Below are 14273 nucleotides of genomic sequence, written 5' to 3'. Positions count from 1 at the left end.
TGCCTGTAATCCAACTAAAAGCATGTTTGCTTTCTGTTGCACTTTTTGCCAGGGGAAAGGAAGAATTCCACTTAGCTTTAACTCTGAAATTCAGGTAAATGTCTCCAAAGTCAGACAATTTCCTCACATTTACTTACCAAATCTGTTTATATCAACAACAAGCAACTGGTTATGGATGCATGGCACTAAAAAATGATCCCACAGCTCATTAAATGCCGATCAGCCATAGGCACTGCCTATAGGGCTTTAAGATACAACTTGTAGAAGTCAGGTTTCAGAGCTGTTGTCTGATTGACAGACTTTTCATGAGACCTAGATTTAAACATTTAAGAGCTTTCAGAAACAGGCAAGCATGCGAACAAGTACTGGAGTAAAATAAGATAAGGCAAAACCATTTCTGTTCATTTTGGGCTAGAGGACATTAAAAATTCTAACGCCTTATGATCTTTCTTTTTCCTTTTATAGAATTGGCAGCTGAGTGTTATTTAGGTTTGGATAGAAAGGGTGTTATTTCTACTCCTCGTACACCATCTACTTTAAAACATCCTTTACACTTTCCACATGAGCGCTGAAGAACTGGAAATTAACTGTTCTGATGTATTTTAAAATGAGCATGTGATACAAAGTCAAACTAAAAACAAATCAAGGCTATTCTTAGAGCACAGTCCTAGGGCCAGCATCCCAGCAGGAGGAGCTGCAACGTGTCAGCCGGCTTATCGCAGGCACGGCAATGGAAAACTCCCTCTGCTCTAACAATTCATCCAGCGGATGAAAGCAAGCCGTGAGAGCCTGACAGCAGCAGAGGGAAATCCATGGCCTCATCTACTTATGGAGAGATCTTCCTAAAGCGTCTTGAAGCGCTTACTGTTTTCCGAGTGCCTGCTTTCCATCTTCCGCACCATCAGCACGGGAGCTGCTCTCCGCAGAGAGGCCAGCGAGAGCTTTGCTTCTTTGCCTTTTGCAGAGGCACCTACCCCGTGCAAGACCACCTCCAGCAAAGTGATCACCAGGAAAACAAAAGTTTGCAGATATAAACCAACAGGAAGACAAACACATTCTCACATTTATTTCTTCTGTGGGGAAGGACCAAATAAGCCTCTCCTTTCATAGAGAGTCCTTCAGGAACATTCGGGTTGCTGCAGTTCAGACTTCCCAGAACTCTTGGGAACAATTTACTGCATTTCTCATGAACCTTGGCTACTGTAGATAACATTTTCAGGTTGGCCTGACAACCAAATAAGCCATGTTTAGCTTCAAGGCCCAGAACACTGGCAATTTGCTCGTTCCCAGACTGATATTTATCTCATTGACATTTCTCCATCCTTTGGATTCAACATCCCAAAATAAAAAAAAATTAGAAAAAGAAAAAAAAAAAAAAAAGAAAAAAGAAAAAGAAAAAAGAGCATTCAAAGGGAGAAAAAAGATACCAGAGACACTACAAGGGCCAGTATAGAAAGCACAAGCTACATGGCACAATGGTAATTAGAAAGAGAGATGTAAAGACGCCCCGCGTCCCCAAACAACAAAATGATCCGAATGAGGAATACGAAGCAGTGAACTGAGTGCATAAAGGAAGAATGGAAGCTCTGAAACAAAGCTTTTGAGGTCATGGGATTGGGGTCTCAGCAGTTATGTCCGCATGACAAAGCAAATGTGGCCTCAGCATCATTCTTAGGAGTGCAAGGACTGGGTAGGGACTGGCTACCTCCAGATTTCCCATCTGCTCTTACAGCAGCATTAGCTGGCACAGGACAAGGCAGAAAGGATAACCCAGGTTTTTCCTTGCCATGAAAGCAGCTGGGATACTAAACTGAAGAAGAGGCAAAGATGACCTGCAATGGCAACACAGATGCATACAGCCAGCGTCTTTACATGTGCAATTTGGAATAACGCTATAAACCAAAGTAGGGCATGGGAAATAACAGAAAAAGGCCAGGAAAAGAACAAGACCTATGTTGAGAAGTGATTTTTTAAGAGATACCTGCCCAAAATGCCTTTTATTGGGAAACTGATGAAGAAGAAAGCATCTGATGATTCCTAAACCAGCCCAAAGATGTAAAATTAAAAATATTAAAGCTTAGACCTGTGTCAATGTCAACTGTTCTCAAGGAAGAGCCCAATCTCCAGAAAAGGATCTCCACAGAAGGTGGCACATGGCAGGGCTGCCACAGAAACCTGAGCCACAAGCACCAACAGACATACCATGGGCTTCTTTAAAATAAGGATGGGTTCAGCAAGGTCTGAGGGCTTTGCTAGAGCACTGAACAGTAGCAAGCACTTCTCTGGAGTGTGCTGCAAGTCTAAGCAGAAATTAGACTGTGTGTTCATTACACATTTCCCTGGCTCTAGTCATCTTAAGTTTCACCTGTAATGAAAGAAAAGTTGTACTTATACAAGGACTGTGTGCCACTCTTCCACAGGATAAGACTGGATAATATCTTCCACAGGGTAGGACTGAGAGCCATTCAGAAAGTCCTTTCCTAAAGCACACCTCTTTTAGAGCATGGCTGGGTATTGCAGTACAAATGATTAGTGTAATAACTTTAGAAGTGTCACAAATTTAATAAAACACCTTGTTAAGCAAAAACGTAAGAAAGGCACACATTTAGTCATCGAGGACTAGGATTGATGGATGCAGACTAAGGCTGCAGAGAGCACACGAGCCCTGGTAACTTCTGCCAGGATCTGTGTTGTCATAGAGACAGCAGAGAGCGTTGAAAAGTTCACCACAGTAGCTATACCTTAGTGAATAAGTCTTAATGTAACTTCCAGCTGAGGACATGTAATCAATCTCTGTATGAGCTTATTGAAGGAATTCCCTTTATACTTACCCAGTCCTCAAGAGCCCAAAATGAGGGAAAATATTTTAAAATATATATTTTACTACTTTTGAAGACAACCCAAAAGCTTCTTTTGGATTGGGAGAGTAGGGATGGTACTGGCAGGAAGGTAACTGTTTCATTTGAGAAAGGAATTATGTAAAACGTGAAAAACTTGATAAAGACTTTAATTTTAAAAACCCCAAAACACTAGCACCAACCAAAAGAAAAAACATGGAAATAGTAATTCTAGAGCAGCCTGGCAAGGTTGGCCACATGCAGCAGTTTTTCCCCCTTTCCTCAGACACTTTTCCTGAAAAGGTGGTTGCAGCCCTGGCATCTCACTGCTGCTCTTCTCCTGTTGGGTTCAATCACCTCATCCCCTTTTATACTGCAAAACTCAGGACTTTCCCTGTTCTCTCTTCCCTCTCCATGCCTCTCTCCTGGCATCTCCCTCTCCAGTGGCATTTGACCTTTGGTTTACCTTCCTCAGGGCAGCAGCACCCCGTGACCTTTCTCGGGTCCCTGCTTCAGGCACTGTCCCACCACTTGGGAGGTATGGGACACTGCAGCCCACAACAAGCAGCGCAGAAACAGTGCCAGGGGTTGTTTATTGGCCGAGGTCTTCAATCCTTAGCTTACACAGTTATGGGGTTTCTATGCAAGGAAGGGGAAAAAAAAAATTTGCAGCACTAGAGTGCTGCAGTTTAAAGTTACAGCTATTTGCATAATGCCTGAAAGGCAAGGAACAGAAGAAAAAGAGAACATTAAGATGCTATTCTTACTTCTCCCTAGCATTTTAGGATATAAAGATCAGACTAATTACCAGACAGTGTTGAGTTGAGCAGGGTTCACTAATCACACTCTGCTTGAGGAATTAGGAGAGAATTTACTTAGCCACATCATGAAAGGTGCCAATAAATTGTTCAGCTGGAGAGTTAACATAATAAAAAAAATCATTTTTTATGTTATTTTCTTTAGCAGTTTATTAATTGCTGCCTGAAATACTTTTCTGAAACACAACGAGCTGCAAATGAATTCATGGGCTATTAATCTGCTGTACATGGCACTGGAGGGAAAGCTCATTAGGTGAGTTGATGCAATTACTGCTATTACATAACCATCTTCACAGAACATAGAGTAAATTATGGATAATAACATTCAATCTAAGTTGCTCCTTTAAACATTAAAGCTGGCAAGTGTAAGCTATGCAAAATCAGGGGTAAAGGCTAAAACACAGAAGAGGCAGACCTCAAAAGGAGAAAGGAAAAGCAGATCTGCTTCTTTGAAGAGAAAAAAAAAAGATGTGAAAAGCTAGAGATGTTTGTTTAACCATGGGAAACAATGTACAACAAGTAGAACCCAGTTCTCCACAAGAGAATTTTAATTGTATGTAGATAATTTTCAGCCACCCAGCATAACAAAGTGTGCATTATCCCTGGCAGAGTACAGGCTGACACTAGAGCACTGTGGTTTTTGTTGCAGGAAGAGCCTTCCCCATTAGCTTCACTCTCATCTTAAAAAAATCTCCCCATCAGTGATATTGAGAGTTTGGCATTACCTTTTAAAAGTTCCCAATTTGTCAGCCTGAAAAAAAAAAAACGAAAAAAGACAAGCTTTCCTATCTGATCAGCAACTGAAAAAAAATCTCCAAAACAATCCATCCTTAGAAAATAAAATGAAAAAATGTGATCTCTATGGTTTGGGCATAGCTTCCCCACTATCTATATTCTCCAATTCTTAATTTAATTGGTATTTTCACAGTTTACATCTTTCTACTTTCAAAGCACTTGCAATACAAGGTCTCCCAGCCCCTGTGAAAAGACATAATTTTCACCTTGCAAGATAGGAAAGACAGAATAGTCAGACAGGAATTAGTCCCAGAACAGAATTCAGGGGTTTGTGATTTCCACTCTGATATTTAGCTCCTGCCTCTCGAGAAAGCAAGTTAACAGGCAAGGCAACTACTCTGGAATTTTTGAAAAAGCCCCCAGCCACTGTGTGGTATTTAGGCATCAGTTAAAAATCTAGCCTGTAGCAAAGCAGAAACAATTCCTAAATCCAGTGCTTCCTGCTGGCTAAAAAGAATAAAATAATCCCAGTTCAGTTCTGACTAACATCTAAATAAAGACTGCATGTTTTCTAATTAATTAACTTTAAAATTACATCAGTGAAATCTGCATGAACTTCTCAAATGCAACTATGCAGGCTAGCCCTCTACTTAGCCACTCACTGAAGATGGAATCATGCTTCATTAAGGAGTCTGAAAAAAATTAAAGAGAAATAAAAAATACAAACATGACAGATCCTCAAGCTGATGTTTCCTGCTTGCCAATTTCTACCAGAAAGAAAATAAGCAAATCCATTCATTTCATTGTTTGGTAGCAGAATGTAATCATATGTTCCAAGAAGCATGAACATTTAAATATTATAAGACTCAAGTCTGTGACAAAGAGTAACAGACATTTCTGGGCAAGTTAAAAAAAACCCCAACAAATACAGAGCACAGAAAGCAGATTCTCTCCTCTTCATGATAACTTCCCTGCATTCCCTCCCTCCCTCCAGAGAGGTTAATTGTAAGCAGATTTGCAAATCTGAACATTGCTTCAGTGCACTGAAGTAATCTGGAACAATTCTGTGCCTTTATCAACATAATTTCGCTCTATTAGAGCTCACTGCAGACAAGGTTTATGCCAGTATAAAGATGGCTTCTCTGCACCACACCCTGGTACGTGGGCTGGATTGTGTCTGAGGGGACCCCAAAGGTCTTCAAGTACAGTGGCAGTCCCTGCAGCCTGCACAGTTTATGAGAAAGGATGGAAGCTGAAGAGCTGCTGGGCTAAGCTGGGCAGTTGTGGCAGAAGGGAGCTCCATTTTCTTCCCCCTTAGGTTCTCTCTATGAGCAGGCTTCACCTTACAAAGCGACTGTTGCTGCATCCTGCTTGAAAGAGTCTATTCTTGTCCAAGAGTTTTGCCCAGCTTCCTGTGTGCTCCTGCTTACAGCAGGCAGTGCTGTACGTGTGACCCTGGAGCTCCTGAGCACCGAGGGCCCGCGTCCAGGCAGCAGCGAGCTGCTTGCTGGCACCTGGGGTCACGCCGAGGATGGCGCTTCAACAGCAGCGTAGAGATCACGTAATAGAAGGGCAAAGGTTAGTTTCCTAAGGCTCTCCATCACATAACGAGCCACTGTCAGCCTTACTAGCCTTCTCACTTCAGCAGCAGCAAAAAAAGAACCCTGTGTGATCACTGTCTGGCTCTACGTGGTAATCAAAAAAAACAGACTGGAAGGCTATGAAGGACAGAAGTTGTTTGGAGTTGGGTCCAGAGCCTCAGCTGCACCTACACTCCCCCATGAGCTGAGGTGGGACAGCCATAAAACCATCCCCAAACCTGATGCGGTGCTGGTGGAGGGACTGGCTCCAGGCCCTGAACTGGGAGCTGCAGCTCAGGTTTCGGGGACAAAGCTCTGGAGTTTCTGAAAGAAGGATATCTGATTAAAGACAGCAGGGTTTTATTTCAAGCTGTGTTTTGTCCTGTTGTAGGATGATAAGGCAGTCATCACTACTTTGTTTCCCCTCACACTTTGTCCTGCCTATCTGGAGGACAAACTTTTTGCAACAGGGACTACACAATGAAAGATGTCCCTAATGAAAGAAAGCCCTACTAGTGGGATCCAGTTCCAGCAGGTCTTGCAGATATTATCACAAGGCAAATATCTCCATTCCTGCCCTGGAGGTAGTGTAGTTATTGACCTCTCTTGATCAGATCTGGGGAGTAAAATGGGGTCGAAGATAGCTTTTTTTCCTCTACACTAACAAAACAACCAATAAAGAAATGCAAATTGGTGCATTCCTTCATCATCTCACTTCATTCTCTGAAACAAGATAAAAGCATAAAAGAAATGCTCAGTATCTTCTCTTTCAAACACTGTACCCCCATTCTTAAACCCTTACTTATCACACTGGCTATGAACCCAGTTCCCATCTCTCCTCTGATGTTTGTGAGGAACATTCATTAAGCTCAAAGGGAGCTGCATATGCAGGTACTTTTGCATGCCCTTTAAAGACAAAATAAATAAACATAGGACTGTTGCTTTTAAGCACAGATTACTCTGCATACTGAAACCCAGCATCTACTCCTCCTCAGTGCCTGGAAACAGACCTTGGGGTTCCTATTTGCAGGTGCCATCATGATTACTTTCCCCATTTGGGACTGGTTTGAGCATTGTAGGCTTGTTTCCCTGTGAGATTTCTCTGATACTTTTTTTCTGTCCTTTGTTCATGGCTTTCACATTACAAGATAACAGAACTGTAAGAAGACAAAGAAATAAAATGTGAATAATGCACTAGGGGAAAAAGAAAAACCTCTGTCTGGTAAGAAAAAGCTGAATGACAGATGTGCCTTTGTTTACATAAACTTCTAAAGAAATGGAGTTGAAACCTAGAGATATGTATGAAAGAAGGTCAGATAAGAAAATAGTTCCTCAAATCTCTTAAGAGATGAAAAGCTCCTGTTTATGAAGGGATAACACAGAATCACTTCAGACTTAGTTCTTAAACCCAGAAGACAAGACACACTGCATTCAAACTGATGACATTTAAAATAATTTCTCTGTTCCCTTGCAAATGCCTTCTACAGAAATGCAGCCAGAGGACATCCCTCACTTCTCTCCAGGATCCTCTGTTCCCCCTCCAACCTGTTATCCCCCCTTTCGATGCCTGTAGAATTTTGAGATAAAGGCAACTGCCAAAGGGCAATTTCACTTGGTTCATCCCAGGAAACGGGCAGAGCAAAACCTTAACTCCTGCTGGCAAAGCTCCAGCTACCCTATGGGAGAAAAGAATCCATCACCTAAAAGGCAGTAAATCTTTTATAGTTTATCCAAAGTAACTTTGGTTAACATGTTAGAAATACTGCTGATACTTCCAAAACCTACTCCGATGTGACGTTACAGCATTTAATAAGATTACTACTTCGCGTCAGCAATAAAGTCCTTAGGAACTCAAGACCAACAAGCCCTCAGGTGAGAAAAGTGCTTTTTTCTTCTCTTCCAAACTGCATCATACTGTTTTTATCAAAGAAATAAAAGACATCATGTGTACAGGTACACATGCAGTGAAATAGATATCAATAAAATCCCCTTATTCAATTTTATATCTTCGCATTTAGCCTACCTTCTCCTTTACTCCCATCACGGTTTCCATCCAACAGCTCTATACCTAAGTATAGATAAGTGCACTTCAGGCACACAAGAAATCTAGAAAACCCAACATGAACAGTAAAATAATGGAAATCTTAAGACCTCCTCCCCTCAGCAGTTTGAAACTTTCCAATAACCACAACTTCACATTTCCATGAAAAGGAGCTGGAAACACAGCACAATGGTCGTAAGGATGTATCTGGTTCTTTCTCCACTTCTCTACACCCTTTCTCTGAGAGGAAAGTAAAGGGTGGGAGAGAGAAATGGGATACAGTGAGGAGGGACAAATGTAACTTTAAGACCTCTAGTTCCTGACCAAGTACAGAGAAGGTAACTACTGGGATGTTCCACACAATTCAGGGATGTAAAATGCTGAAGATGAGAACCTGTTTAAATCACAGTTCAGACATAAATGCCTCATCATTGTCAATTTTTCTTTTCATGTGATCTTAAACTCTCTCCAAGAAACTCTTGTGGGTGAATTAAAGTTAAGAACTGGTGTTGGGCAATTTTCCCTTCTCTCTTATGCACACACTGCAAATTTCTGTAGTGGTTATTACTGGAATTGACCTACTGACACCAGGAACATCGCTGATAGAGGTAAAAACTCTCAACAATCAAACAGATCAATACATCAGAGACTTTTTTGCTACTGCAATCAATCCAGTCAAAAATGAGAAAGTTTCAGAAGCATTACCCCATGGGATCTAAGAAAAGCTTTTTTAGCTATATTTTCAGTCTTGATGGGGACATCAATAAACTGAAAAAGAGAATATCACATATTTCTACATAAATATTTAAAAATGTTAATTTAAAGGGAAAAACAGAGATTTCTAGAAAAGAAGGGAGAGGAAAATCCTTTGGGGTTTTGGTGTGCTTTGCATAGTCAGGTTTACTGGCTTTGCAGGTTTAGAGAAGAGCATTTGCCAGCTTGTTTCACCTTTCAGAGAAGGTCCAGGCAGTAAGAACACACAGCTTTTAGGCTGCAGAGTTAAGGACTCAGAAGTCTGTAAATACAGATCTGAAGTTGTGCACCAAATTCATACTCCTTTCCCTCCATATGAACGCAGATACTGGCTTCAATCACATCATTGCATCATATTTTTTTTTCCCTTAGGACTGCCACATATATGTAGGATATGACAAACAATAAATTGTTTCTGAAACAACTTACATTCTTTGGACATTCCCACTTCAAAGCACTTCTGTAGTCTGCAGTACTGGCAGCGATTTCTGGTAACTTTATTGATAACACAGTTTTTATCTCTGTGACATGTGTAAACCATGTTCTTCTGGATACTCCTGCGGAAAAAGCCCTGGAATCAAGAAAAAAAGAAATCAAGTAAGCTTCTGAGCTTTCCATAAACCTTCGAGACAGGCACAAATGTTGCTTTAAAATAGCAAAATAAATTCAAAGTTATGGCTGGTAAGTAAGACTCAGTCTTACTATAATTTAGTACTGTTTGTTGCAACATAAGACTCATCTCTTAAATAAAAACTAATTATCTAATGCAACCTAAGGCCAAAATAAACAAAGCTAGAACTAGTAAGAGCATTCAGGAAACGAAGCCCTAGATTTTACAAAAAAGCTCAACTAAAAATGGTTTGAGCTTATGAATGTAAGAAATGAGTTGGGTAAACAACAGCCTTCCTAACAGATCCACTTGGAAGTCAGACACTCATCCAATAACAAACAGACTCTCTCAACCTGAAGGTCCCATCTATTTTCGTTACTGCAGAGATTCTCTAGTTCGAAGGCTGCACCTCAAAAGAGAAATAATTTGAAACCCAGGTCTCTTAACTGCTGAAAACTCCTACGGCAATTAATAAGCCTTCTGCAGGTGGAAGAGTTCCAGTATCAGGTTATTGAGTTGTGAACTTGTAAAAGTTGCCAATTACAGCACTTTTTTTCTTACTCAGATACAGCTGTGAAAATAATCAAGTAATTACAACGAGCTTGAACAGAAATTAAGAAACCTAGAGGTCTGGTTTGTACTTAAGGAACACCATTTAACTGAACTCCTCCTTCAACAAGTAAAAAAGAGAAAAATAGCCATAAATGGTAAGGTTAGGTGGCACAGAAAAAAGGCAAAACCCAAGTTCATTTCTTTATCTGCACTAAACCCCAAGCTTTAGATAATATCATGTAATAATGAAGAAAAAAAAGAGGATTACTTTAAGCATTTTAGAGCTCAACCCAGAGATATTCAGTGAAAGTATTTCTGCAACAGACATTTGGAAATTTGACAGCACTATTTAACCTTCTCACTCAGATTTTGAAAATCGTTTCAGCAAGCACCAGGGTCAAATTTCAGTCAACATCACAGCATTATGGAAGAATAGTTAGCAATTTAATATTTGTTGGAGGGCTTGAGAGGTTAAAACTCTTCAACCAGCCGCATGTTTACACCCTACAGGGAAGCTGTAAACCTGATGCCACAGACAATAGCTCTGTGCCCACAATGCATTTGTCTAAAGATGCAATCATGGTAAGCTATGAAATTGGCTCTCCTTGAAGCGCTCACCGAGATACGTGAGCAGTTCAAAAGACAAAACTCCCATCATTCAGAGCTGACTGAGAGACTTTCTGGCTGTATGATCAGGGAGTGGTAGGGCAGGCAGTAAGGGCTGGTCATAAATTCCTTGCACAACCAATGTGCTATAGATGCTAATGTTATGAAAATACCTCAGATTCACTCAGAACTGAAAAATGCCTCCTTAATCACGTAACCCCTGGCAAGAGTTTTCTGCAGCTCTTGCACAGGCAAGCCTCATCCTGAGGTTAGCTCCTCTGCTTTAGGAGATATTTAAATACTATCATCAAACAGGTAAATAAAAACTCTCCACATCTTTTCCTTAAGCTACTGGACACAGAAGAATAATTTAAAGCTATTTGTTTGGATAATTAAAACTTTCAAGTTATCAATAAACACTGCTATTTTATATTCTACACTTCAGATCATTAGCACTGCTTGAATTGTTGCAATGGCAAGTAGGGCAAGTGTACATACACTTGTTTACTCGCCAAAAAAAGAAAATTTATAGCAATATTCACTCCTTTCTTGCTTTGATATTCCCCTGTGATGCCTGGCTCTGGGGTAATTGCTTATGTGGCTAACAACAGTGAGGCATCTATGGCGTCTATTTTGTTTTAATTAAACAGGCAGAAAATGTGAGCTGTGCTGTTTCAAGGGTCTCTCTACAGCTTATTTGCTCACCACTTTCTAGCTGGAAGGATGCAGGACAAGCCAAAACTGGTAACTGTTATGGCAGCCACGCCAGCCTAATCCAGTGCTGCTGCAGGTGATTTAACAACCACAGCCACCAATGGTATTACTCTCCTACCACAAGCCTGATAGGGCAAGAAACAAAATGGCCCAAATGAACAAGTCACCCAATACTGGGAAAAGAAGAAACAGTCTTCTCCAAATACATCTGTACTTTACCAAAATATAACCAGTAGCTAATGGCACCTACTGGTCAGTTGTTCTGATATATAGCTGCAGGGTGTGCATCCTTATAAGCCAGGGTTTAATTATTTAATTAAAAATTAAACAATAGAATAATAATAAACAATAAAATATAATTATTTAATTATATTTAATTGTATTTAATTACCAGGAAAGAAAGCAGAGGAGGCTGCCTCAGTCCTTACCAGTCAAAGCTGACCACACAGCGCAACTGAAAAATGTGATCCATCTGCAGACAGCAAGTATAAAGCATTCATGAACTCATTACTAATAAGAAAGGCTTAAGAAGAACAAATTCGGAAAAAGCAGATCTCCAGATCAAAATGAAGACAGTTTCCTCATCAGCCTAACCTCCCCAGGCAATGTCCTCCATAGAGTGAAAGATATAGAAGATACTAATTGTGGAAGCTTTGATTGCTGTTTAACAAATTACTTTCTAACACCTGTATTTGATTTTCTTCCTGGATTTACTCATGGAACATAAATAAAAATGAACTTGTTTACACAAAATATTCAGATGAAAAAAGGTGTAATGAAGTCCTGGTCAAAGCTAATGGTTCTCAACAATGTATTAGTACCCATTCACAAGTATTCCCCAAATCAGCATTGGGATACCGTTCCTTGTAAGATTTGTGACAAACTCATTTTAAAAATTCAGCAATACCTCATCAAAAAGATTAGATTTTTAAATATTCCTCTGGACAGGCACTAAGATTATAATTATCTTTGCATACAAACCCCAAACCAAGCCATCCTAGGGGGAGGGACAGGAGTTCAGGCACTGGCGGGTGAGGAGCATCATTTGCTGGGCAGTGGTGACTCGGTGTCCCCACCTGCCTCCAGCAGCCTGGTGCTGTGCAGCCACAAGTTATGTGTGGCACTGCAAGCAGGGTCATGCTCAGAGATATTTCCTGAATCTAGCCTGAAAAAAAAAGTGTCCCGTGTTTTCCTCTGCAGGGGGTTTGGACCCTGACTGCAGCTCTGCAGCGAAAGAAAACTGCAGGATATGGAGATGGCAGAGCAGATGCTTGCTGCCCAGTTCAACAGAAAAGCACATTTAAACCCTTTTAAGGCTGGACTCCAAATAGCATAGGTATAACAGTGGCCTTTTCACTAAAAATACTGAAGTTAGAAGCAAGCCAAAGTCTTCCTCCAAGTGTTTTCTGTCAAATGACTCCCATCTGATCCTCACAACCCCAATAGTTTCTTCAAAAACCAAGAAAATCCAAATGTGACCTGATGTTAAGAAGTTGCCAGAAACTTCAGAGACTGAAAACCACCACTGCTTATAAACTAATCAATTTCTAGTGCCTATTGGCTCTTGGAAAACAATATACTATCTCCTATAGTACAGTCACCTTGAGATGAATCTGTTTGGCTGAATATTTACATGAGCCATTTTTTATGCAAATAGTTTAGTACCTCGTCCAAATTAACACCTTGTGATGGGAGATGAGACACTCCAGTGCCAAAAACAATCACAAATGATTCTTTCTTTGTAATTTAAAAAGCCTTATGAATATAAAAGGAAATCCCATTCTGTGAGACATAAAGCATTACTGTCATACATAATTGTTTTTGATAGCACCTACAAAGTACTTGAATTTAAAGTAGAGAAAGCTACTGAAGGCCTATCAGGAACAGTGATTTACTCCGATATTCCTTTTATCCATAACTTTTGAAAGGAACATGGATCTTGTGTATTTATTTTAGAGAAGACAAAGCTTTGTGGAAATCACACTTTTGAATTGATTCTGTTTTTCTGAACTGCTTTTATCAGCATCCTTTACACAGAACATTTTGGACAAACATTTCAATTTTTAATCTCATCTTTTCTGTGTATCATGCCACGCTCCTCCCAGGCCCACCAATCTTGTTATCTTAATGGATGACAGATAGAGTATCACTCTGACCATGCCACATTAGGCATCCTCATTTACCGAGTGCAAGGAAAAAATGCTGAGTATAAATTATTCAGAAATCTATTGTATCAGCGTGTGTTCCCTGAGCATCCACCAGTGGCAGAGCAGACAGATTATTTTTCACTTTTAATTGTGTTGATATCTTATCTGCCACACTGAAAGCAGAGAGTGATATGTGAAACCGTATGTATCAAGCAGCAAACAAACCTGGCTTCCTAGGTCTATTGCATAGAAGTAAATAATCTATTTAGTCAATCCAACCTCAACACAATGCCAAAGAAACCACCTCATCCCATTCAGCCCTTGCTTTTGCAGCAGTTGCCTGAGAATGAGTCAAACTTTGAGAGCTCAGTACAGAACAGAGTGCCCACATAGAATATTAACTATTCCAGTAATATTTTGAATGCCCTTATGCCATTGGTTATGTGAATAAAAAGGACCTCATTAGGGATGAGCCCTCAAGATAAGGTTAAGTGTTTAAACTTATGAAGTCTTACGGATTTGTTAGTGTGAACTGCTACCCTTACATTTTTGATAGGGAATCTATACAACTCCCTCTCCTTCACTGTCCAGTTGATTTTGGCAAGGCAGATGATTTAGAGCTCAACTTATGCACATGCATGAAGAGATGGATCATTTGATCACAACATCTTAAAAATATTTTGCCAGCACAGAGCATGCCAAGTCTTATTTGCAGGCACAGTGGGCTTACTAGCCGAAAACTTGCACTGCAAGCCAGGGACAGGGTAATCAGCAGCGAAGGGCTATTGCAAGCTCAATCTGTTTGAACAACCTGCTCGGTTCATCTGGTTCAGCTTTGATTACCCCCAAATACAGGCAGCCAGCTATGACTCCTGCAGAT

At 40.4% G+C, this 14273-nt stretch overlaps 1 protein-coding gene across 1 annotated transcript in view; it reads right to left on the bottom strand.

Annotated features, from left to right (window-relative positions):
• The window catches only part of RARB (retinoic acid receptor beta), a 92395-nt gene that overhangs the window by 36342 nt on the left and 41780 nt on the right, over positions 1–14273 (bottom strand). Inside the window, exon 3 of the mRNA XM_058832580.1 lies at positions 9194–9335. Within this exon, the coding sequence (XP_058688563.1) occupies positions 9194–9335 (142 nt within the window). The remainder of the gene's footprint in view (positions 1–9193; positions 9336–14273) is intronic.

Source organism: Poecile atricapillus, chromosome 2, assembly GCF_030490865.1.
Source record: "Poecile atricapillus isolate bPoeAtr1 chromosome 2, bPoeAtr1.hap1, whole genome shotgun sequence".
NCBI classification, from domain to species: Eukaryota; Metazoa; Chordata; class Aves; order Passeriformes; family Paridae; genus Poecile; species Poecile atricapillus.
This window is presented reverse-complemented; position numbering and strand designations above follow the sequence as displayed.